Genomic DNA, 25,725 nt, shown 5'->3' with positions numbered 1-25,725 from the left:
ATATTTTCTAGTGCATTTTATGCAGTAAATATAAATATCTTGGTTAATAGCAATACATATAGCTTTTCTTCTGCAGAAAATACTATGCATTTCTTATTTTATCATCTCCAAAATCTTTGTAGATGATCTCAGTGTGAACTTCTTTTTCTTTTGACATACCAGCTTTTTTTTTCTCATGATTTTGATGTTGGCTTCCGTAGAACTAACCCTACCTGGTGTAGAATTTGGTGAGCCATGTAAGCTGTTACTGTCCTAGGTACTATATTGATAGACTTCTCTAGCTGAATCAATGTAGTTGAAGATGTTGCTGGAATAGAGGACGAGCTGTTTATTTTTGGATGTACATTTCAAGATGTCTCTCAGTCCTAGCCCCAGCTGCGGCAGCAGGATTTTTAATAGAAAATTATTTAATGTGTCAAAATAATCTGGGCATGTGGTGTTCCTGTTCTGGCAGTATGGGAAAACCGTATGTTCAGCCTTTTTTAATGTCCCTACTACCTGTGTTGCAGGTCTTTTTCACCTTGAGTGATGTTTCAAGGATATGTGTTAATACATAGCAAGTGACTCTTACTTTAGACAGCAGGAAACAGGGCATCACTGCTGGTTACCTTATGTTGAGATACAGTTTAGCCAGTATTTGTTTAATGTCTCAATCTTAGTTGTCTTACTGACATTGTTATTGCTACAAAGAGTAGATGTTATGATGAAGTAGAATTTTTTTTAAATGTAGGAAGGGCTTAGAACATATAAGCAGTATGACCAAGTAAGTTGTGTGGGTTTGGGGTGGTTTTTTTTTTACATAAAATATCCTGTGTTGCCTGAATCTTTTCCTTACTAGTTTTTCCTACTGGAATAACTTAATGAAGAAGTTGAATTATCAGGACTAAAAAATATTGGTTGAAGTTTAATTGTTTTATTTTAATAGCAGGTTCCTCACCTAGTTCCAGTAGCAGCTCCTCTGTTAATCCAATGGCTTCTCTTGGAGCTTTGCAGACACTGGCAGGTGCTACAGCAGGCCTCAACGTTAGCTCTTTAGCAGGTAAGTTATGTGTAGTGCTGGCTTGGGGGAATAGCTGATTCTCATTCCTCAGCCTGTGATAGGTCTCTGGGGTGATTTTTTTGCTCCCTGCTTTTTGTAATTGTGCAGAGCATTTGAAAGGTTATTGATCTGGCTCAGTGGAAGCACGCAGTCATCTTTTATTTCCTTTTTCTTATACAGGAATGGCAGCCTTAAATGGAGGACTTGGCAGTGGTGGTCTCTCAAATGGGACAGGTAGCACAATGGAAGCCCTCACACAGGCTTATTCTGGAATCCAGCAATATGCTGCTGCTGCACTGCCCACACTCTATAACCAGAGTCTCTTAACACAGCAGAGTATTGGTGCAGCAGGAAGTCAAAAAGAAGGTAGGCAGAAAGTTATAGAAGCTACTTGAGACGGGTTTTCAAAAGGGCAAGCTTAGCCCTTGCACCTTCCTTGCCTGCAGATTTTTTTTATTTGGTGTCATTTCTTAGAATCCAGGAGTTACTGAAGATTAAAAAGGTCTATGGGATCTTTCTACTAAGGGCTGCTCAAAGTAGTTTTTATACAGGATGTTTCTCATGGGATTTGTCTGGTCTTAAGTGCTTCCTTAATTATACTCCTGAATGTTCTCAGAGGGAAGCAGAATATGAGTTCACAGCCTGACAGATCCCACTGTCAGAGAATCAGATGTGGTTTTGTTAATGTTGTTTTCTGGGTCCTTCACCTCTTCCAACAGCTACTTAATGCCAGTTTTTTCACTCTTCAGATTCAGGTTAAATTTAATATGTAATGTAATGTACAATGTAGGAGTAAGTTTTCAGCAAAATGTAGCGTGTTTAGAAGAGAATCTGTCAGATTGCAAGCAATGTGATTATTTGTATTTTGTTTGGAAATTTACTTAATTGCTTTGGGACCACAGGTTTTGCATATCCATTTTTTTTTGTTCAGTCAACATCTGAACAAAGCACTCAAACTTTACTGTTCAGCTGTCATTACAGCAAATATCTGTGAACCAGTTTTGACACAATGTGTAAAGTACAAACAAAAGTGGTCAGAAAGAGCTAGAATTATTTGAGTGATCAATCCCAGCAAAGGTTATTCTGGAATCAAGTCTGCAGGACTGTAAACAGTAATTTCATTGTTTTATCTAGAAAATTTGTCTTGACTGTCTCTTCCACCTTTTTTGTGCAGTGGGTATGTGATATCCATGCTCTTTCTGAATTTATTTTCTTACTTGTTTGAAGGTCCAGAGGGAGCCAATCTGTTTATCTACCATCTTCCCCAGGAGTTTGGGGATCAGGATCTGCTGCAGATGTTCATGCCATTTGGAAATGTCGTCTCTGCCAAGGTTTTCATTGACAAGCAGACCAATCTAAGCAAGTGTTTTGGTATGTTGGATCTACAGCTTCCTTTGAGGGGAAGCAGTGGGGCAGACATTGATCTCTTCCTTCTGGTGACCAGTGACAGGACCCAGGATAAAAGCTGGGTATGGGGAGGTTTAGGTTGGATATTAGAAAAAGGTTTTTCACCCAGAGGGTGCATGGGCACTGGAACAGGCTCCCCAGGGAACTGGTCACAGCACCAGCCTGACAGAGTTTAAGGAGTGTTTGGAAAGTGCTCTCAGGTGAACAGTGTGATTCTCAGGGACTTTAGTGATCTTAGTGGATCCATTCCAACTCAGGATATTTTGTTATTCTAATAAATCATTACCTGTAAAAAGGTGACTTTCATAGTAATCTCTTTTTCAGTATATTGTCTAGTCTAGCTAAGTAGGGAATCTATATATTCCTAATAAATAAATAAACCAAATGCTTCCACCAATAAACTGTATTTTCCTGATTTTCAATGTGACTTTTTGCTTTTCACAGTTTCATACTATTGTGCCCTATTATAGTGTTCTGACCCTAGATATTTCTCACTGAGATTAGTTCAGTTGGTTGGACCACTGTGCTAATAATGCCAAGGCTGTGGCTTCAATCCCCTTTTGGGCCATTCACTTAAGAGTTGGATTCCTTGATCCTTGTGGATCCCTTCTAACTCAGAATGATATGTGATTGTTATTTGTGTTTGCAGACTGGAATCTTGAGAGAGTTCTTCCTCTTGCCTCTTCCTATCTTTTCAATAGTTTCAATAATAATTTGTACATATTACTTAGCACATTATGATTATGAATTATTTCTCTTTATAGATATAACTATTGTGGTTACCATATTGCATTTTTGTGGTGCTGTAACCTCTCATGACTGTTATATGGAGATTTCTTGTGATGGAATGGGAGAGGCACACCTTTCTCTATGGTTTTGATAGCTTTGTGTCTACATAAAATCCTGAATTTTTTCTTATTTCAGCCAAAAGTTTGGACAATCTGATGCTTTGTGAGAGCACAGAAATATGCTGATCATTCAGCTATAACACTTATATATGGACACATTGCCATTGCCTGAAGTGGGAGTTATTTTCACTTCAGACATTGAATGGAGTTATTTAAAATAGGCTCCTTCAAAACACTGGAGAAGTTTATTTTCAGGATAATCTTTCCAGGAATGATGTGCAACCTTCCATCTGAGAGCAACCTAAACAATAGTGGTGCCAGTGCTACCCTTCCTTGGCAGCTATTTCACTCCAAACAAATCTTCTCCCATAATGTCATGAGGGTGGTTCCTGTCTTGTATCTTTAATGAGCTTTTTGTATCTTTAATGAGCTTTTGCATCTGGATGAACATTTTCCAGGTTTGGTTTTCTCACAGGTATGAGTTCTTGTAAACAGCAGTACTTATTTTGTTGATACACTGAAACATGTTGATTTCCCAAGCTGTGTATATCTTCTGGCCAAAGTGCCCAAGTTCCATATGTCAGAAAGCAATGCATTGTTTGAGAGCTTTAGAAGTTATTATGAGGAGTCTGAAACAGTTGTGAGCTTCTGAAAGTGGCACTTCATGCAGTCCTCTCCGACCTTGTGAGTGCCTGCGTTTCCATTTGTGAGTAGCCATTACAGGCAGCTCTGGCCCGGGGTAATTGTGTGTTTTCCTCTCCTCAGGTTTTGTAAGTTACGACAATCCTGTCTCTGCGCAGGCTGCCATTCAGTCAATGAACGGCTTCCAGATCGGCATGAAGCGGCTGAAAGTACAGCTCAAGCGCTCCAAGAACGACAGCAAGCCATACTGAGCACCCTCCCCTCCGGGACTGGAGTGAGAAGGATCTTCTGGTAAGTTGGAGAGGAGCGCACTTAGTGATTCGAAGCCCTAAGGCTGTGTTTTTACAGTCCTGGAAGCTGATCCATGCCTTCTATCTGGCACATCTTCCCTCGAAGACTCTGCTGCAGCCTCTGCTGAGAATCCTGCTTCGGATGGAGGACAAGTTTGTGCTTTTGTTTCCAGTGTTTTACTTTGGAGTTTAGGTGCCATATCGCTGAGGTTTTTTTGTTTAGTTTTGTTTTTTTTTTTTTCCTCCCTTATTTGAAGTTTGCTGTGTTTGTAACCAGTGTGTGTTGAGAAGGACCAATGCCAGCTCCTTGGGGGTGGGGAGAGAAGGTTAAAGGGAGCAGCAGAAACTGACACCACACTGCCTTGGGGTAGAGAGGAGAAGGGAAAGCAGAAATAACGCAGAACAGCTGATGAAAACAAAGATGGGCAAGGAGAACAGAGTCCTGGGTGAGAAAGAACTGACTCCATGTAGCCTTTGTCATGCCCCATCTGCTCTTTGAAATTTCCTTAACTGTATGCCACAGTGGGGATTTAATAAATCATCTCTAAAGCAGGAGACGGGCTAAAAGGGTGAACACATTAACAAGCCAAAGGAAAACTGCAGTGATTTTTTTTTTCTTTGCTGTATATAAACTAGGGTCTGTATAGCAGTGTGAATGTACACAGCACTTTATAAAACTATTAAATAATGTCTCTGCCCAGAAAATTTCACACTCTATCTACAGTGGAATATTAATGAGATGCAGTGAATTTCTCCTTGTATAAGAAAACTTAACCTATGTACTTCATCTAGGTTTTGTGGAAAGGTAGAGGCAGCTTAGTGTGGATGAATACATCTGGGTCTGGACACAATAAACTTTAGATCCCTGGTGACCTGCAGAAATTTTTGACAATTTTTCTTCTTAACAGTTGATCACATTGCCCATTTCTGTGGAATAATGTCCTTTTTTTGCAGAGATTGCTATGAATTCCTTTTCATAAGCATAATGTAAGTGCTGATTGTTTATTGAAATGATAACTTCCTGTTTTGTTGGGGTTTTTTGTTGGTTTTTTTTTTTTTTTTTTAAATGAACAAAATTCATGCAGTGACTTGGTCTAGTAATTAGGTGTATCTCTCTGCTGCAGTTTTCCTTTAAGGTGGTGTGTACCAGTGCAAAACAGGCTAAACCAGGAGCTGTGGAACCAGAGTACTGAGCCATTCAGTCTTTTTCTGCCTTTTGGTACAAGCTGTTATCTTTTATATTGAAGGAAAATGGAACGCACCCCTTAACTGAACACACACTTTTTCTGCACACCAGTGAAATTGCTAGTGCATTGCTATGGGCCTTTGATATTCACTGGTTTAGGGGGCTCAAAGGACTTTTGACACTCTGGCCTGAGCTGTTTCAAGACATCTGTGTAGAGTTCCATTTTATAACCACCAAAATCCACCTCTGTCACAAGAGGAAGTTTACAATTTCTGTATCTATAACAGAAATTCAATTTACCTCATAATATCTCTTTTTCCTTGTTTTCTTTGTATCCCTGAGTAGTAAGGCTGTTTCCCAGGGCTCCAGCTAACACTTCTGGGATCCAGCTGCTAAATGATGTGTGTGGGTCAGACATGGGGTCAGGACTTCGTGTTCTGCTCCAGCAGGAGGAGCACTAAACCCATCAAACCTGAGATCTCGGGTGCGAATCCCCACTTGTGTGCCATGATCTGTTGGGAATCTTGGGCATTTCTAGGGACTGGGCCCCCTAGGATCTCAAACCTCAGAATCACAAGGCCTGATAGGTAACATCTGAGGGGAGCCCTTTCCAGTTCTTAGATTGAAAATCAAGCAGTTAATGTCAGTCTGTCCATATTGATGGCAGACAGATAAATCTGTCAGTATTATTTAAATAATTTTGTGGTGGCAAAATTTCAAAGGCCAGATTGCCAAATTTCCCAGTTATGCTGGCATGTGGTACCTTTCTGTGTTAATTATTTGAATCTCTCTAGAAACGTAAACATACACTGAAGTGAACCATGTACACTTGAATTCTGCACCATAGGAAAGATGTGTCCTGGTTTTCTGAGAAAAGAGTGTTGAAGTGTGAAGGCCTCCAGGGTGATAATGGGATTTTTATATATATATATATATATATAAATTATATACTTTTCAAAAAAAGGAAAAAAAAAAAAAACATAAAAAACCATAGGTGGGAGCAACTGCTCCAAGTGCAACCTGCTGTAACCAAGAATGTTGTTTCTATTTTTATAGAAGTTTTATACCGCTCCAGGGTGGAGAATATTTATTACCTAAATTATTTCACTGGAAAAAAAGGCCAGGGTTTTGTAGAATCCTGAATGTGATTGTTTTACACACATAATGATGTGCATGATTGAAACTACTGATTTTCAGTGGCCTGTTTGCAGCCCAACAACTGCTAAACGAGGAAGATGAATGCTGTGAACCAGTGGAGGAGAGCACTGTGCTCTGGGGTCTCTACAGTCACTCTTACCTTCTTTGCATCCTACCCCACTGTTCTGTCCAAGACCTTTGTCCTGTTTTTCTTTTAACCTGATGCTCTAGCCTGTTTACTAGTCATTTCAGTTGCCCAAAATTAGATATTTTAGCTTCTTCAATCTATACTGTGTCCTTAATACTGTAACTTACAGATCAAGCTTGGCATTGTTGCAAATAGGTGCAACTCCTGTTAATTTGAGGAGATTCACCAGTTTACACTGTGGCTTAGTTTGATCAGTGACTCCTCCCAGACATAATCACCTTAAGACACCTAACTTGGGCTAGCTCTTGTGCCTTACTGGCGTAACTATAAGTATTGCCAAAAAGAAAAAGAAAATAAATCTATGCAGGTTAAATTTTAAAAGATGTGATCCTCAGATGGTTTGAATCAATGCAGTTCAGCTCTCTGAATGCAGTAGAGCTGCATCAGTTTTCACCAGCTGAAGATGTTGCCCTTTTTGTGTATTTGTTTCAGATTTCCCTTTCTTGGTGTATCAATGTGTATGTTGCCAAAGTTAATAAATGTATCAAGTTTGTGACTTGGGCAGATTTTTTTTTCTGATAACAAAGCTGATCAGATAAAGTCAACATTTCTCTGTGTCTGTTTGGTGGCTGCTGCTGATTGTGGGGATTTAGGCTGCTCTTGCCTTTCAGTCTTAAGCCAGTTTTCTTCCTCACTTATTAGCAGGAAAGTCTGGGATTCTGGGGACTTGGGGCTTTTAAATTTTTAGTTCATATCATGCTCTCATTCAAGTGCAAATGAAATCAGTGTCAAATACTCTTATTTCCTGGATAGTAAGATAAGAGTTGGGGGAGTTCAAATAAACTGCAGAAAGTTGGCTGAAGCAGCCACATGGACAAAGTATGCTATCGCTTAAAACCAAAGAACCTTATTTTCTACAGGAAAAGCTAAAAGAAATTCTGATGAAATAGAATTCCTTATTACGTGTGCCACCAGGAAATACTTAAAATATTTTTAGTTTACAGGGTGGAAATTGTCTACTTCATAGATTTGTTCTTTTTCTCAGGAGATACTTGATTTTACTGACATAGCAAGGTGAAAGAATTATGAACTTAGCCTGATACTGCTTAGTGTCAGTAGTATAGTAAGTGAAATCATAATTTCTTCAGTCCCCTAGATAATCAACAGTTCCAAATAGGATAGCTCCTTGTAGTTTAGCTTTTTTATAATACAAAGCTGGCATTTTTAAAAAATTCCAGCCCAGAAGAATCTCACTGGCAAATGCATCTACCAGGACATTTCACCTGAATACTGAAAGTCACATATTATGATAATTCTATCATGCAAGCTGAATCTAACTGAACTGTGGTAATGGCTGTGGATTAGGGAAGAACAACAAAGCAGAATGAATTTGTTCCTGTTTTATTTGGAAATGCATAAAACCAACTTGGATAAATGAAATTGCAAATGAAGGGTGCAACTATGAATAGGTACAATGCTTTGAAAGCTTCTTGGTGCAGACATTTAAACATAAAGATGATTGATATCCCCAGCATACCTGCCACAAAATATAAAACACAGAAGGCAGAATTATCATGATTGTGAGAATAAAACAAGGACAAACTGGAAAAACTTTCTTCAAGTCATTAAGACCTCATCCAGCATCTCATGGTTCTGTTTTTATAGGCCAGTCTTTCCATAGGGCTTTGATAAAACTCAACATAGCTGGGAGAAGTATTTGAAAAATCCATATCAAGAAAATCCCCAGATAAATCACACAGAGGGTATCAGTGGTGCATGCTAAGATGTCACTTGATTTCATGCTTCTTGTTGTTTCTCATGCCTCAGTTCATGATGAATTTGCTTTTCTGGTTTAAAAGTGAAATCTTGCACCTATCTGCAAATTACCTAGAGTATTTCTTGAAATATAGAAACAAGTGCAAAAGTTGCATTGTACTCTGTTTGCTGGTGTTGGTTTAAAATCTGTACTAAAGTCCTTTCCCTTTATTGGAAAGCATGAAAAGCAAATTAATCTAAGCAGTTCTAATAAGAGGAGTGTTGCTGATTTAGTAGACAATGTGTTTCTTGTTGCTTTGGAATGAGAATGCAACACTTGCTATTCTCAAATTATGTTAGATAATATGCAAATCTCACCTTGTTCTAGTCTGTAACCAGAAGCTTTGAGATGTGCTGAAGATTAAGGCCACAAACAGGAGCTAAAGGGGAGTTGGGGGAGGCAGAGTGGGGAGGCAGAATAAGAAAACAAACCATTTCCTCTCTCTTCTGCCTCCCACTCTCATCCCAAACTGTTCCTTGTCTCTTGCAGTTCACAAGCTGAGGAGAGGGAACAGAGGTATTTATATAAGAGGTCACTTAATATAAGGATTATTTTTTAATAAACTCTTCAAGAAAATTTCAGGAAACACATTTTTTCTGCTCATCAAACTGGCAACAGTGACTGTAGAGCTTCTCAGAGCCCACAATCTCCTCCTCATGAACCAGGGAGCTGAGGGCTGTTACATAAAAGGTTGGGAATGGAAAATCCCTGTGCAGGTCTAATGGTATGACAAGTGCTCAGCTAGGACAAGTCTTAACTTGCAGTCAAGTCTTAAGGAATTCTTCTCTGATGTGTGAGCTTTTTGTCTTGTATAATCTTTTTTTTTTCCCTTTTCCAAATCACTCACCCCCAGTTACATGGGCTCCTAGGGAATGAGAAGAGACTGTAGCTAAAGGAAAAAACGTGGATTTGCTGGGCTACTACTGCCTAAGAACTTGCCATGTTAGAGTGCAAGAAAAGTCTCAAACATCAAACCACCTGTGAATCCCTTGTGTCCTCTATCTTGTGTCTCATGGTCTCAGTCTCTGTGGGCAAATGTTTGCCCTGGAGCCATATTTTTTGGAATCGGTCTCCTGGGGAGGGAGTGTACTCTGTTCTAAACAGAGGTAGAAGACACACTGGGCACGGGGCATTCTAACCAGTGTGTCACTAGGCTGTGGAATGCTCCCCAGACTGGGTGCTGAGAGGGAAATCCAGGCCTCTGCTTCCATTTGGTTTCTGGCAGTTTGATGTTTACTTGGTGTCTTTCATGTACTTTGACTTTTACTTGTCCATCGTTGGCATGTGCTGCCCTTCCCTGTCAACTCCCTTCCCCAGGAGATCTCATTGTACAGTGCCCATTCTTGTTCTCTCTCTCCGTGTTTGGATGTACTGCTCTGTGTAACTCAGTGGGTCTCCCTCTTTCTGGTTTGTTTTTTTTTCTAGATTCCTGCCGTTTGTTCATCGTTGTGCCTAAAGCATGTCGATGTGGCGTTCAAGTACATCGTCCAAATCCTTGTCTCTTCAGCTTCTCTGATGCTTGAACTCTCACCTTTGACCTTGTGTTGACCTTTGATGCTGATGTGTATTTTTATTATGTTTGTTTCTTTTCTTTTTTTTTTCTTTTTTTTTTTTGTGCTGCCAAATTGGTTTTGCTAGAAAGACTGCTGAAGGGGAATATTTAAACTTGCATTTGAATATAAAAGAATTTCTATTTTTCTAGACCTTCGTAAGATAACCACTTGATTTTGTGAATCTGATTCTTTGTAATTTGTCTTCAGAGCAGCCTTGCTAGCATACCTTGTGGAGTATTTGTATTTCTGTGAACATACAGCCAATCACTTTCTAGGCTTAGTTTTTTCTGTGTGCTTAGTTTTAAAAACAGTTCAAAGAAAAAGTCAATTATATGGTGTGACTCAATCTTTCAGGAGACTTCCTAGTCACATTTTGCTGATCTGGTTTCTGTGCTTGAGGAGACAGCATGTGTTTTTATGAGTTCAAACTTGTGACTTGAAGTGGCATCAACAGAAAACACTTGAACTACGTTTTCCTCTGATTGTAGCTACAGTTTTGCCCTGACATTTACTGGGGTTTTTTTTAATTATTATTTTTATTTTTTCCCCTGCTTCCCTGTGTGATTATCAGTCTGCAGTGAAAATTTGATCAAAATTGATGTTGTATTTTGTTAAGCTCTGGCATGCTTGGGTTTTTTTTGTAACTACAATCTCCTCAGCAAAATGTGATGTTTTTGTTTTAATCTTTCAAACTAAGATAGTGCCCAGAAATGTTGTGCATGTTTCCTGCTGTTTTCTTCACACCCTCCTATATATCACCTTCACCTCTCTGTTTTCTATAGTTTGTGCAAAAACTGAGCAATTTAATGGGTTTCAAAGGTATCCTTTAAATTGGTGGTTTTGGTATGACAAATATCTGATCGGAAGCCACCTGAGGGCATCTACCTGTGCACTTAGACTGTCTGCCTGACAGAGCACCTGGACCTTGCTCCATCTCCAGCGCTGTCAGAAGCTCTGAGGGTGCTTGGTTACGCTGTTCCCCTAGTGGAAGTTTTGGTGGAAGGGGATAGCTGGGAGCAGGAAGGTGGGGGAACTCACAACATTTCTGTTTCCAAAGCTGTCTGAAGCTAGGGCTCATTTCAAACACTGAGAATTTTGCACAACTCAGGGCACATTTCTGTGAAGTCCAGCCCCAGTCTAATACCATCAGTCAGAGTTTGGTGGCAGGATTCTGGAAGGATCTAGGTTAGCTCATGAAATAAAGTGTTTTAAATTTCCCAGAGAAAGCATTTGTAACACTGGTCCTACAACTGCTGGCTCTTTTCCCAAATGACAAGCACAATACAACAGCCTCTGAAGCTGTTACCTGAACAGGGTACCATCCCCAGCTCTCTTTTCAAGGGCCTTAGCTGGGGAATCTCTGCGGAGATTCTTTTTTTAGTTTTTGTTTCATTTTTAATTGGGTAATGAGCTGAGCAGTTCTGATGGCTTGCAGGATGAACAGGTTACTGCTCTCTGGGCAGCAGGCTTCCCCTGCCCTACGTACCATCTGCACAGGTAGAAACTGGGAGGTAGCTTCTAAATGAAGGCACCTGAAGAGTGTGTGCTGTGATGAAGTTTCAGTCAGAAGCAGCAGCAAGCTAGTGTAAGTATCTTAACAGTTGAAATAATGTGAAATGGAATTCCAGGAGAAGAGTTTTTGCTGAGAAAACAAGTAGAGTTTGACTGGATAGAAATCTTCATTTTGTCCAGTGTTTGGGATAATGTAAAGATGCAAAGATTGTTTTCTGTCCTACTCCTGAGTTGGTTGAGGATACTGTATTCTCACTAGGTGTTGACCAGACTTGTGTAGACAGTCCTTAATCTGCTTACAAAAGAGAACAATTTGAATATGATACATGTACCTTGGGAGTGAATCGTGAGGCTGAATGAAAAAGGGTAGAGACTCATTTATTTGGGAAGTAGGGTTGGGGGCTGGCTGCTGTTAGTCCCACAGTCTGAATGCACAGGGCTGTGTGCCAGGGGGCACTGATGGCCTGCAGTGTGTGGAGGAGCTGCCAGTACGTTTCTGTACGTGTGCGTTTGGTTCCGTAAGGAACCTTGGGGAAACCTGTGGAAAAATATCTGAAGAAAACCAAAATGCCAAATGTTGGGTGTTTCTTTCCTTTCTTCCTTCCTTTTCTTCCTTTGGTTGTTTTAATTGTTCTGTGGTGGTTTTAATGGATTTGAGACAGTGGAGCAGCAGCTGCCTTTCTGATTTTTGGCTGCTTTTTGTGAATAATTTAAAAAGAAAATTTACATTTTGGAGACAAACCTGTGGGCTTTTTTATTGGTACAAACATTGTATTTAACACTAGGGGTTTTGTACAGTTTTTTGCCTTTTCTACTAGAAAACAATGTAAAGTGATTCACAATGTGACGAGAAAACAAATTGCCACTATGACCAAATGTAGAGTCTGTTCTGCAGTTAACGGGATTTAATCAACTCGAAGTCGTGGTTCAGTCGTAGAAATGCTTTTCTTTACCTTGTTTGAGCTGTTCTTTTTTTTTCTTGTTTTGATTTGCAAAACAAAATGTCTTTTTGTGTGAAATTGTGTTGTACTCTGTAGAGAATTACAGATTTTACTTTAATGGTTTAAAAAGCAGAGGAGCGCATGTTGCTTTTCTGATCTGATCACAGAGTTTGTGTAGTGGATTTAAAAATGAAAAGATTTGTTACAAGTTTGGAACAAGCGAGTATGTGTTAAAGGAATTTTCTTCCTTTTGTGTGTGTGTTTTTTTTCTTTTTGTCCCAAAGGGCAACTTAAAGCTGTTTTAATTGCACAGACACACCGACAACAAGTCATTTTGTATATGCCAAGTGTGGTACCTTCCTTTGTTTATTTGCTATTAAACTGTTTGAGAAGAGTCCTTGTGTGTTGTATTTGTGTCTTAAACTTGAGGTTCTTTTTGGGGTCCAAGTGTGAGAACATGAAGAGAAAGATGAGAGAACTATTTTACAGTTTCTTAGTTGTGAGACACAAAGATATTCATGGCCCAATACCACTTGACTTTTACTTCTGTGTAAATGGCTACTCTGAGTAGAAATTGAAGAGGTTTTCTGGTTGATATACATCCATTTTGATCATTTGACAGTCAAGTCCCCTTTAGATACGGAAGAGCTGAGGATCTTGGATAATGCAAATATGTGCAACACTTGGGGGTGAGGAGTAGGCATATGCAGCCTCACAGAACTGGTGCCATGCGGCCTCTTGCCTGTCCATGCACTTGTGCTTCAGGCTGTTTCAGGGGCTCAGTAGCTTGGGCAGAGCAGCAGCCCTCAGCTCTGCAGGAGCAGCACCAGTGGTGGTGCTGTGTGGGATTAGAGAGGCACCAGCTTATGCCACTCACAAGCTGCACACTTGCCATCGCCTCCTTCCCCTTCCAGCTTCCCCCACAGTCAAGCTGCCTGAATCTGTCCTGGTTCTGCAGCATCAAGGTACCATCAAGGCAGCCCTCAGTGCTCCTCATCCTGGAAGTGCTGCACAGGGAAACTGCAAATGGATTTGGATTACTTGCTAGTGATAAGCAAAGGCTACCTGCTTTGCTCTTAGAACTGAGATCTTTTATGATGACTCACTTCAAATTAATAAAAAGTATTCGGCATAGCCAAAGCATTTAGAAGCCTGCCACAAGCTTGACACGAATATTGCCTCTCTCAGAAGGAAAGTATCACAATGGCCTTGATTTTGCTGCATTTCTGAAAGCTCCTAAAATTCCCTGATGTTATTCCTTCCTTCTGCTGTCTTGCATCTTGGAGACTTGCAAGTGTTTTTAGCACCACTATGTTTCTCCTCCATGTAATTTTCCTGTGTTATCTGGGATACTCTGTTTCACCCCATCACTTCCTACATGATTGTAAATCCGAGAGCCCTTGCAAAGCATCAGGATTCAGTGCTGCATTCCTTGCCCTGAGCGCACCAATTGCGGCACGAGGCACAGAGCCACCTGTTACAGACTGTGCTGGGATCCCCGCAGTTAATTTGCAGCTGTTGAGGAGAGAGGCTGGAGGGATTTCAGTTTATATACAACTTGAGGCCAAGGATGGAGAGAAACAATTGAATGAGAAAAAGAGTTTGTTTAGGCTGAATGGAAGATTCCAGCTTGTGCACAAATTTCACTCACCTTGTCTTACACAATCAAAGCTCTGCCAGCTACATCTTACAGAACTGACACCAGATCACTCTTGGGTCGCAGGAGTTTTTTTTATTTTTTAAGGCTTTTTCTTCAACTTAAAAGGCCACCACCAATCTGTACACAATCAAACTGCACCTAAGAGCCAGTACATTAATCTCTGAAAATAATCAGCATTTTCACACGAGTGGTTACATTTAACAGCATTTGTAGGAAATGCACAAAGTTGCAGATGAAATCCTGATGCTGAATGTTCTAGGAGAAACCTTTTTCCTCTCATATCCACCTCCACCTTTCACTATGTGTTTTTACTCCAGTCTTGCTCACTTCACCTGCCACGTTCTGCTCTCTTCATACATCCAGGAGTCACCGGGGGCATTATGGAGAGCAGGGGGGAGGAGGAGAAGCAGGTCAGTGAGGTCTCTCTGAAGAAGTGAGTGCCTGATGAGCCACACTGCATATATGACAGGTAAGGTTCCCTTATTTGATGTTGCCAAGCACCATTCAGGCTCATTTATTTGCACTTCCTGAGGAGAAACTGTGGATTATTAACTGTAGAAGCTGTACCTGAATCTTGAATGAATTACAGCTATCTTGAGCCACAAACAGATGCCATTGCTTTTTTTGAAGTAGCACAGGCAGGCAGTGTTGATCTGTTATCCCTCCTTATTTAGGCAGCTGCAGCTGGGCTCAGAGTGGTGTGTTCCATATTAGAGCATGTTGTGGTTTTTTGAAAATGACCCATTTGAACTTGATGGATTTAGCCCTTATTTTACTAGGGTGTTTTTATCTCAACAGGTGAGTTGCGAATTGATTCCTGAGAAACTGAGCACTGTCATAGTGCTCAAAAGCAAGGAGGCAAAGTGAGGTTAACAAAATGCAGTGTAGATCATGTCCTGTTAGATGGGTTTTGTCAGGCTGCAAGGCACCCTCTTCATTTTGGCTGTGCTGTGTGAGGAAGGGAGCAGTGCTTTACTGACATGGTCCAAAACAATCTTGGGATGAGTTTGAGTTACAGACAGCTCACTTGTGGAAGGTTAATGTTGCAAAATAGTCTGACCTACCAAGAATGATATAATTTTTGTTTTCCCCATACCTGAGTCCTGGCTTGATTCTGTTACGGAGCAGGCTCCAAGTGGCTGCTTTTGTGGCCTCTTAACTTCTCCAAGTCTAGAAATCTGAATGGCCTCACTATTGTCAATGCTTTCCATGGGGTCTGATCTTCTGCATCTTGTTTCCATCCCATCACCTACATCTAGAGAGACATAAAAGAAGGAGGAGAGATTTTTTAATATTCTGAATCAGACTTTTATGCAAGTCCTAAAATCTATAAAGTACCTAGCTAATAATTTTAACTGCTGCTGAAGTGATTTTCACACATTAACCAGCAGTGCCTCACCATTAGTTTTCTTCAGCTTCTGTAGATTTTTCCATAGTTTCTACTTCCAGAGTTTGAGACTACATACAGTCTCTGCTGAACTACCATCTAGCACATTACATCTCTGAAAGACAAAGCTAAGTTAAATAATGCAAATATCATAGTGTATATGAGCTCCCAAAAGTATTTTGAAATACTTTTTTGAGGGAATTTTGGATAAAGGCAGATGTAATCCTTTAAGATTGTAACTGCTATGATGTAAAGTCTCTCGGTAGACAATCATTCCTTATTTTGCATCCTGCTTTTCTTAAGGATATTACCTGAGGAAGGCTCCCTTGGGTTTTTGTTGACAGACCAAGATAGTTCTATTGGTACCCTTTGAGGTGATTCTGTAGGTATTGACCTTTGCTTGGGGAAGAACGGCTACCAAATTCACCAAGAATCAGGGAGGCAGCTGGAAACATGACTGGTATTGCAGGCAGGTCTGTTAAAACTTCAAATTGCTTCTCTTTGCCCAGTAAAAGGATCACAAAACTGGTTCTTGGAACTTCTACATCTGAAAAACATTCAATATCCCTGTAGTATTCTCCACCTGCTCCCCTCCCCCTGGGTTTGCTCTGTCTTCTTAAGAAGGACTGAATAAATCTCTGGACCAACAAGGCTGCAGCACACTGGTGAGAGTATTAAATGTGACTCATGGAGGAGCCAGTCTGCAGTGTGGGAGACATAAACGTATCTTTTAATGGGGCTAATACTTCTCTCCTGCAACCAAAAAGTGCAGATACCTCTTGTTCTGTGTCTTTATTGTTATTCATCATAAAAGATTGTCAAATTCTGGCTGCAGAATTTAAACAGTGCTGTTGACTTCTGTTGGAAACTTTTGGAGGACTGCCACTTTCATCTGATGACAGGGAGCGACATTCAGTCAAGAATAAAGGTTTCCAGGATGGTTAGCTCCTTGTCCCTAAAATTAGGAAGTCAGAGGTGTGTTTGCAGCAAATCTGTGACAGAGCTGACCTATGTCCATAAAAAAAGTCCATGATGCCAAATGAGGTCCTCAAAAGGGAGGCTGATTTGTGCCTAGCAAAATATCAAGTACATTTTTTCAAGTGTAACACTGCACGTGTGCACACACTGAAGTTGCCTTGTTCACACCTGACTTCTAAGGCATATATTTTTTCTAAAGCTAGTATTCCAGCTGAGTCTGCTTCCTCCCAAGCTAGCCCACCACCAGCAGTGCTTGTCTAAGGGGATGGCCAGAGAGGAAAGAGACAGCCGCGGCATCCTGCGGCTGTGACTGCAGCCAATTGTCTCTCCCTGGGGTATTTATAAGCTGCATACTGGCGGGCAGGGGTGGGCAGTTGGCACCGTGACCTTGGGAGCTGGGGAGCCTGACTAGAATTCCTGGGAGCCACGTGAGCTGGACTGGCAGGAGCAGCTGCAGCCAATAGGGAGGAGACCAGCACTGGCTGTCCAGATTGAGTTTCACTCCTGAGGCTTGAGATTTTTCTCTTTCTCTCTCTGTCGTGCTTTTGCTCTTTGTTTACGGGATTGGACAGACGAATGCACTGATGGAGCCCTAGCAAGCAAGATGTTTGCCTAGTGGATTTGGGATTCTGCCTTCAGTGCTGAGCAACCACTTCTTGCCATTGCCTACCACAGCTCCAGCCCCCTGACATGGCTGGGCTCTTACGGCTCTGGGCCCTCTGAGCACACAACCTGCCCTCTTCTAGTGGGGCATTTTACGTTGTGTTCTCTTGTAAGCACGTCCTTTTTGCTATCCTTAGAGGTTAGTGTATGAGGCTTTTTAATCCATGGGAGATGGGTCAGGACCAGACAAAGCAGCAGATAGAGAAAGGACTCCATCTTTACCAATCTAATCAGACCGAAAAGGCCCTGCGAGTCTGGATGAGGGTTTTGGAGAAGTCTGCGGATCCTGCTGGCAGGTTTCGGGTTTTGGGTTGCCTCATCACTGCTCACGCAGAGATGGGCAGATACAAAGACATGCTGAAGGTAAGGTGAACTGGAGATGAATGCATGCCATTGTGTCGCACCCACGATGGAACGTGGCTGGAGATCAGAACCTGAAGTGGGGGGTGTTTTGTGTGTAACAGAAAATACCAGCTATTGAGTGCATGTTCTGGACTGCTGTGATCACGGTGCTCACCAAGAGCTCCAGCTCACAAGATAGACAGAATCTGATTTTTCACTGGATCTGGTTCATCAGGATTCCTGGGTTATTGAAGTTCTTCAGTTATTCATGGGAAGCTGTCTTGATTATTTCCCACATACAGGCACACCACGTTATCAGGCTTCAAGAAAAGGTATGAGAGCAGGGCCTTTGTCAACTACAAGCTGTTTACAGTCTGTATGTCAGCATAAAAGGAGAATTCCAAGTGGATTCTGTAGAATAAGTATCTCTCTTGTAGAGACATGTCTGTTATCTTGTTCAGCTTCTGGCTGATATCTAGTATATATCTTATATTGGGGGTTTCTAATTACAATTATTTGTTTGCCAGGGGGCTGATTTAGAGAGGAAAAGAAGATGCTGTTTTGGTGAGGTAATTGAGACATCCCAGATGTCTCACAGTTGAGCTCAGAGAGCAGCTTCCAGTTGTCAGGACAGTATAGAAGAAAGAAGGAAGGATGTGAGGCTTGATGGAAGAGTGGTAAAAAACAGCTGAAGTTACATTGCCAGCACACAAGGATAAAGAGTTTAATTAAATGAAAAAAAAAGAAGCTGGGGTATGGATCTGAGAAGTAAGAGGATGTATACAGAGAGCAGCAGGCAGCATTTGGGAGGGCAACTCAAGGATCTGTAGGACAAGGCAAGAGAGTGTTGTAATAGTCTTAAGAAACTATCCCAGCCTGAAATAGGGTCTTACTAAAGGGCTTTGATATTCTTGTCCTGATGTTTTGGGTTGCCTCTTACTAGACTGCCTATCATTCAGCATTTAGAACAAAAGGTGAAAGAAGTGTCTACATCTCATTGAAAAGTTTTTGGTAGCTCTGTTTGGAATTGGAGCGGGGAGAGGAGCACACCTTACTGGTAAAGCCATGCACGTGTCAAAGCCCTATATTGAAACCAAGTACTTAGGATGAAGAAGAAGGGAGAGGTATTAATACACTTGGAAAACATTTGAAGACAATTCTGTTAAGTGGTGTGAAATTAGTTGCTGGCAAAAACAACAAACTGACTGGGGAGGAAAGAAGAAAAAAGGGCAAGAAGGAAATACTGAAGATTTCATGGGAAAAAAAAGGCAAAAGAGTGAGCTTAGTATACCCAAACATAATTCCTTACCTGAGAAGAGAAAAGAAAGTGGGATCAGAGTACGTAAATTTTAGTTCTCCACAGTATTAGGAAGGAAAAATTACTTCAGTCAGACTAAAGATTTTACAGAGCAACTGGTGAAAGGATAGCGAAAGGAGAACTTTAGCAATAAGCCATTGAGAGAGGAAATATCAGGAGAAAAATGGTCAGAATTAAAGCCATGAAATGAAAAGTGATTTAAGAAGGGTTGTGATGCTCAACCTGTTCTGGAGAGGAAAACGTACTTTGCACAAAGAGGCTGTGGCAATCAGGAAATACTGAAGAACTTGTGCAAAGTTAAGGGAATGTGAGGAAGCGTGAGCTAGTGTACATCACTGAGTCCACATAGAAGCTTTCCTAAACTGGAATGGAAACTGAGAAGATAATTACAAACCCAACATATACAATTTATGGTTGGTGATGTTTCGAGATTTTGTTTGGGGTTTTTTGTGAGTTTTTGTTTTGTTTTGTTTTGTTGGGGTTTTTTTTTTGGGGGGGGGTGTGGGTTTTTTGTTTGGTTTTGTTTTTATTTCCAAATAATGTAAAATGTTCTAGTAGCCTAAATTATTATGTGTAGCCACAATATAAAAAGGAAGTAATTGATTCCTTTGGAATTTGCAATCCATAATCCTAACTGATAATGTCTAATGAAAATTGTTAACTATTCACCTTTGCTACTGATACTAATTCAAGCCAGCTTGAATGCTTGTGCTTGCTTCATCACAGAGCATAAGAGTTACTGCTTAGAAGAGTTTGCAGCTTGAAAGAGACTTCATTTAAGAGAACAGTATGCAACAAATTCTGGAGGTTATAGAACCAAGACTGTCAAAATCAAGACTGCAATTTATTAGTAGAAAATTCCTTAAAGAAGTAGCTTACTTTTTTCTATTAATAGATTATTTTAATAGCTTAGGAATTCCAGAGAAAGTGGGATACATTACAATGAGTGGAAGAAAACAGAACTGCATTGTGTCAGATGTTTCCTGCTTCACCAGCTTCCCTTTCGGGCCATTTAACAGCTGTTTTCCCCTTACAGCCAGTCTAGTTCATCTTCCCTGCCCAGAGACTGTGTGAAGAGAGGGAGACGTTTCTTCTGAGTCTTCACAGGCCTTTTAAACCCCCAGATAACTGCTCAGTGCTTACAATGCTTCTCCATGTGCTGATGGCCTTGTCTGCCCTGCTCAGAGATGAGCCTCTTTCTCCAGCACAGGCTGCTACTCTGTGGGTGCTTGAGCTGTATTTAAATAAACTACACACTTTTGTAAACACTATCTTCTCTACTCTAAGTTTGCAGTGGTCCAGATTGACACAGCACGGGAGCTGGAAAACCCAGATTTCCTTACAGAGAGCTACCTAAACCTGGCTCGCAGCAATGAGAAACTTTGTGAATTCCAGAAAACCATCTCTTACTGTAAGACATGCCTGAACATGCAGGGTACCACTGTGAGCATGCAGCTGAATGGCCAGGTGAGCCTCAGCATGGGCAACGCCTTCTTGGGCCTCAGCATTTTCCAGAAGGCTTTGGAGTGCTTTGAGAAAGCTTTACGCTACGCACACAACAACGATGACAAGATGCTGGAGTGTCGAGTCTGCTGCAGCCTGGGGAACTTCTACACCCAGATAAAGGTACACTAACCTAAGGGACAGGAGGGTGATTGTCCCACAGATTCAGGGAAGCATTGAAATCACGTGGATTTCAGCCTTTGTCTTCCCTATAGGAAGTGAAGAGCATTGTAAGCTAAAATCCCTTTGTAAAATCCAAATGGAGTACTCTCCTCCACAGTAAGGATGGGAGGATTAGTGTCATGTTTACACAGCACAGCAGAAGCAGCTGTGAATATGCGTGTGGAAGAGATCAAACTTAGCTTCAAAGAAGATCACATCAGAGACACACGGCTGGCAGCCAAAACTCAGGGATTCTCTATTTCTACCACCATTGTAGGCAAATAGCTGCCAGCAAGCTGTAGGTAAAACCAGGCAGGGATTGAGCACAGAGGTGATTTGCCAGCTCTAACTTCAGGTACAAACAGCAAATAATAGGTTCTTCTCACAAGGAGTGATTTCTTCACTCATAGAAGATAATCACATGAAGTGTGGTGACCAAATATAAAGAAAATAACATTGTGCTGAATACTTTTCAGGTGTGAAAAAAGAAGGGAGAAAGGAAATTTGAAAAGCTGTGGTTTCCTCTCTGCATTGTGGAGAATGAAAAGAAATATGAGGACTTTTTCACTTCTGAGATCTCATATAACTTACTTGAGAATGGTTTTAGATATTAAGATAAGTTTTACATAATTATTGTAAAATAAGATTTATTTCTAACATGCTTTTAATGCAAAAAAAAAAAGTTTAAAATGTATTATTACTTTTTGTGAATTTGAGGAGGCCATGAGTCTTAGTTCCCATTTCCTGCAGTGATGGATAATGAGCCTCTTGGAGATCCAAACTCACCATTTAGAGAAAATGAAGGCTCCATGTAGATGTTACAAGTAGAGATGATGTAAGAGCAGAGAAAGTTTTCAGCCTCTGCTTATAGAGGAGGGCAAATGGTTCCTGCAGAATAAAGTTAATGGCATACTACATCAAATTCGTTTGCTGGGTCATTGCTCCAGTGTCCTGAACCCAGAGAAAAATAAGAATTCAGTATGTGGCTATTCCATCTTTCACAATTTGATATCCACCAAAATACTGCACGTGGAAGACGAGCAGCACAAGTTTAAAGATGTACAGAAATCTGGTAACTGTTGCAGTATTAGTAAATAAAAAATAGCTGCTCTTTTTCCTTCTCTCCTTTTTGCTTTATTTTTGCTGTGACTGCTGTCTGTGTGCTTGTATGCCTTACAGGACTACGAGAAAGCCTTGTTTTTCCCGTGTAAAGCTGCTGAGCTGGTGAATGACTACGGGAAGGGCTGGAGCCTGAAGTACCGTGCCATGAGCCAGTACCACATGGCCGTGGCCTATCGGAAGCTGGGGCGCCTGGCAGATGCCATGGATTGCTGTGAGGTACGGGCAGGGCAGAGCTCGGGGGGCTCTGCCAGGGCATCCTGCCACGCCACTGGAGAAAGAGAGATACCCTGCCATGCACACTTGACTGTAGATCTTCCAGTCCTAAAGCTGTGGTTTCTGTAGCCAAGAGGGCTTCAAAATGTAGGTCTCTGAACGGCCTTTGGTTAGGAACATGTGAAAAATATTTTCCTTGCTTTAAAAGATGGTGCCACTTCTTTGGAGCTGAGCTTTTAGTGGCTGGATTCCAAAGTCCCAGCCTTGCTGTTTTGAACCAGGAACAAGCTGTTCTACTGACCAGAGGCAATTTCTTTCAGGAGTCCATGAAGATTGCCCTGCAGCATGGTGACCGGCCGCTGCAAGCACTGTGTCTGCTCTGCTTTGCAGATATCCATCGCAGCCGCAGGGACGTGCAGGTACAGCTCCTCCCTCCAGGAAGGATAGGGGGAATAGCAAGAGGGCATGAAAACCAGCTCATAGCAAAACATGTGTTTTCCTCCCTGCTTCTGCAGACAGCCTTCCCTCGGTACGATTCTTCCATGAGCATCATGACAGAGATTGGGAACCGCCTGGGCCTGATCCAGGTGCTGCTAGGAGTGACTAAGTGCTGGATGATTCAAAAGGAGCTGGACAAGGTTAGTTACAAACTTGTTCCTACAGAGGTTTGTAGGACAAGATCAGAGCACAGTCTTGTACTGCAGTGTGGTGAGGGTACAGTTCAGAAGAGACCTGTACCCCCTTGGTTCTACCAACAGGGTCTGTTGCTTGTAGAGTTATATTTCTCTGAATGGTCTCTCTGAGCCAGGAATTTGTAACTAATGGTAGGAGCATCCATTCTGAGTCAGACTGCTAAATTACAGAATTGCCTCATTAGTCAATCCTGATGACTTTTAAGCTCTACGCTGAGAAACCAGCGCTGGAGGAAGGAAGCCTTATGCTCTGAAATAGATTCCCCTGCCTACTTTTTAGTTCTATGACTAAGCTCATTGATGTGCTAATGAAGTTTAGACAGCTCTACAGCTCCACCATGTGCTTTGCAGGCAAATATGGCATAAAATTCCTGGAGAAACTGGCAGTCTGTAAACTCTGATGTGAAACAGAGGAATGAGATATTTATTTTTATTTTATTTGGGGATAAACAACCAGTCAATATAGAACAAGGGGATGAAGTTAGTTATTTTGAAAATGCATAGACAGTGTGTATGTGTGTTAAAATCCAGACTGCACTAGATGCAGCACATTGCACGGCAGGAACATTACTCAGCCGCAGAATGAAATGCTCAAAGGTTAGCCCTGAACTAGCTCTGAACAACTGTGCAAAGTGACACATCGAGATGCTGGGTGGGTCTAAAAATGATGAAAATTTGCTCCTATCACTCCTGTTGAGACACCAAGAATTTTAGCTCAAATGAAGCATCCCAGACATCAGTATGTCCAGTATATGTCAGAATAGACCAGTTCAGGGTGCTGTCAACATCTGAGTGCCTCCATCAGGGAATCAATCAGTTGGGTGAGACACACTGTGCAATCTCAGTAAGTGAACACAGTGTTTGTCAGCAATGGGAGAAGAAACTATGGACTTGAAAAGGTAGCTCAGTATCAAAAGAATGGGACAGGACACAGCAGGTAGGCCTCTGCAGGAGAGAATATTCAGAGCACTCATCAAACTCTTCCATTCACTGATTCTATCTCAAGCCACCGTCTGATTTCAAGCAGCTCTCACTTGTGAGAACATGATGAGGGCTTTGCACAGAATTCTAATCTCACCAAATCCCACAGAAGAAGAAAGTGGAGGAATCTTGTATTCTGTTCCAGGCATTAGAGGGAAGTCTGCCCTGCTGGGTCAGGGACCTTACGTCTGTTGGCCAAATGTGACCTCCTTAGATGTCACATCCCTGAATATTCACGCAAGCCTGTTCTTCAACTTGCCAGGCCCAGTTTCCATTTCTCATGCTATTCATCCCTGCATCAGTTACTTAATAAAGCAATTTGCTAACTTTCCACTTGCAGATTCCCTGGTTTTGTTCAAGCTTCCTCCATCTTTCCAGTATCTTTGGCCAGTTAGTCCATTTCATTTGCATGTAATGTAATCAATGCTCCAGGCTGCTCACAGCTTGCTTGACCTCATTCTTGTGCAGCCTCATAATCCTGTCCAAGACAAACTGTCCCCTAGACTCTTCAACATCTTTTCCCCTACCCCACACATTTCACTTTGATTCTTGGTCACAGTCATTAAGTTCAGGAGTTTCCAGTACACACTCAGTTTTCCTAAGCACAGTTCTCAGTTATGTTCTCCCTGCTGGCCTCTAGTTCCTGCTTCCCTCTCCTACATTTCCTTATCCTAGGCTGTTGCTGCCACCACAAGTCTAATGCCATCTCCTCTGCATTCACAGCACATTTTTGCATCTCATCTGGTCCTCTCCTCCTACAATAGCAGTAATGCCAAATTATAGGGTAGAAATGTTATAATGTTCCTCCTGAAAACTACTGCATCACAAGGGAGACCTCTTCTTCCCCTTGGACAAATAGGAAGCAGATCTCAATAGCTCTGGAAAAGAGATACTAATTATTACCAAAACAGCAAGGAACACTGTGACATCTAGGTGAAAGTAGGGAGTCATTTGGTATGACAGCTGCTATGCTAAATATTTCCTTCAGATTTTAAAAATGGATAGCAGAACACTCCTACATCACACCATGTGTAAGTAAGGCAAGGTGGATACATGAAAAGTAAGGAAAAATGGATGAGTGTGGTGTATTGGTGCTGGTGATCCCTTTCCTCACCTCTGGTACAAGCGAAATTGAAGTTGCCCAACAATTATTGAGCCTGCAAGGTAGGATGGGGACAAGGCTTGCTTTGCTAGTGCTCCGTCCCAGCCCCAAATGAGCATGTGGGACTGAGTTTAAAAAAGTCTGTATTCTCTCTGCTTGGGGACCAGCCTCTGCCAACACTGACTCTGAGTGTCTGCAACAGAAATGTAGCTCTTGCATTACTTGTGGTGCTTCAGAAACCAACCTTTTCTCATGGATTAACTTTTGGGAGGGGAGGGAAATCTAGCCTCCCAAAAAAAGTTTTTTTTTATTCTCCAGTGTTGCAGGGATACTTGTTAATCCAAATTTTACTCTGTACTTCTTCACCTCTTTTTTAAAATAATTTTCATAGGACATTAATAAAAGCCTGTTTTTCATATATTTGGCTGAGAACTAACAACCAGTGCTCTCAATTCACAGGCTCTGGAAAGCATTGAAAAGGCACAGGAGCTGGCAGAGGGACTAGGGAACAAGGTAGGATCCTACAGCTTCTTTTCAGTGCTCTTCATAGTCTTCTGTCAGGCAATATAAGATGTCAAACATTGAAGTATTCAGGCTTGTTGTTGCTCATTAGCATTCCCATTAAGTACTGAGTGTTTGGGATTTGCTTTGTCATGAAGTGTTTGGTTGTGAGCAGTTGCACAGATAATCATCAGTATGCAAGTCTGAAAAGTGGGTGAGGAGTCAGAATGGGATAGGCAAAGCAGAATGGGAAGCAGTGAAAATGGGGTATGAAACAGACAGAGAACTGCAGGATTAGAGGTCCTTCCTGAAAAACATTTTTGCCCTGAGCAGCTGCTGAACTGTGTGCTGGCTGGAAGCAAAGGAAAGTGATGTATGGGTCATGTCATGGGTAGCTGAGGGAAACCATGAGTGGAAGAGCTGCTGAGTGTCTCAAACCTGGTGCTACCTTTTGTGACACAAAGAAGAAGGGTTAATGACAGGAATTGTTGAGGCCTGCTGATGTTTCTCCAGCTGGTGATGGGGCTGTGGATTCCCACTCCTGTTTCTGGTCTGTGTTCACCCTGTTGTTCACTCATCTTA

The 25,725-nt window shown here is 41.5% G+C and overlaps 1 protein-coding gene and 1 long non-coding RNA gene across 24 annotated transcripts in view; one reads left to right on the top strand and one right to left on the bottom strand.

Annotated features, from left to right (window-relative positions):
- Positions 1-20,294, top strand: part of CELF1 (CUGBP Elav-like family member 1) — a 65,687-nt gene extending 45,393 nt beyond the window's left edge. For 13 of the 23 annotated variants that reach the window (XM_064424882.1, XM_064424885.1, XM_064424884.1 and 10 more), the window contains 4 exons: positions 926-1,039; positions 1,220-1,405; positions 2,267-2,410; positions 4,060-12,913. In XM_064424882.1, coding sequence (XP_064280952.1) covers positions 926-1,039; positions 1,220-1,405; positions 2,267-2,410; positions 4,060-4,187 — 572 coding nt within the window. In that variant the 3' untranslated portion in view covers positions 4,188-12,913. Of the gene's footprint in view, positions 1-925; positions 1,040-1,219; positions 1,406-2,266; positions 2,411-4,059; positions 12,914-14,542; positions 14,649-20,154 lie in introns of those variants that run through there. The other 10 variants (XM_064424868.1, XM_064424875.1, XM_064424866.1 and 7 more) reach the window with 5 other exon arrangements.
- Positions 11,718-21,832, bottom strand: LOC135303272 (uncharacterized). Its single transcript, XR_010364721.1, has 2 exons — positions 15,579-21,832; positions 11,718-15,434 (listed from the first exon to the last, which is right to left on the bottom strand). It is a non-coding gene; the product is annotated as an uncharacterized LOC135303272 (long non-coding RNA).
- Positions 21,833-25,725: the final 3,893 nt, after the last annotated feature.

This window comes from Passer domesticus, chromosome 6 (genome assembly GCF_036417665.1).
Source record: "Passer domesticus isolate bPasDom1 chromosome 6, bPasDom1.hap1, whole genome shotgun sequence".
Classification (NCBI taxonomy): Eukaryota; Metazoa; Chordata; class Aves; order Passeriformes; family Passeridae; genus Passer; species Passer domesticus.
Note: the sequence above shows the minus strand (reverse complement) of the source record. Positions and strands in the feature narration are given on the sequence as shown.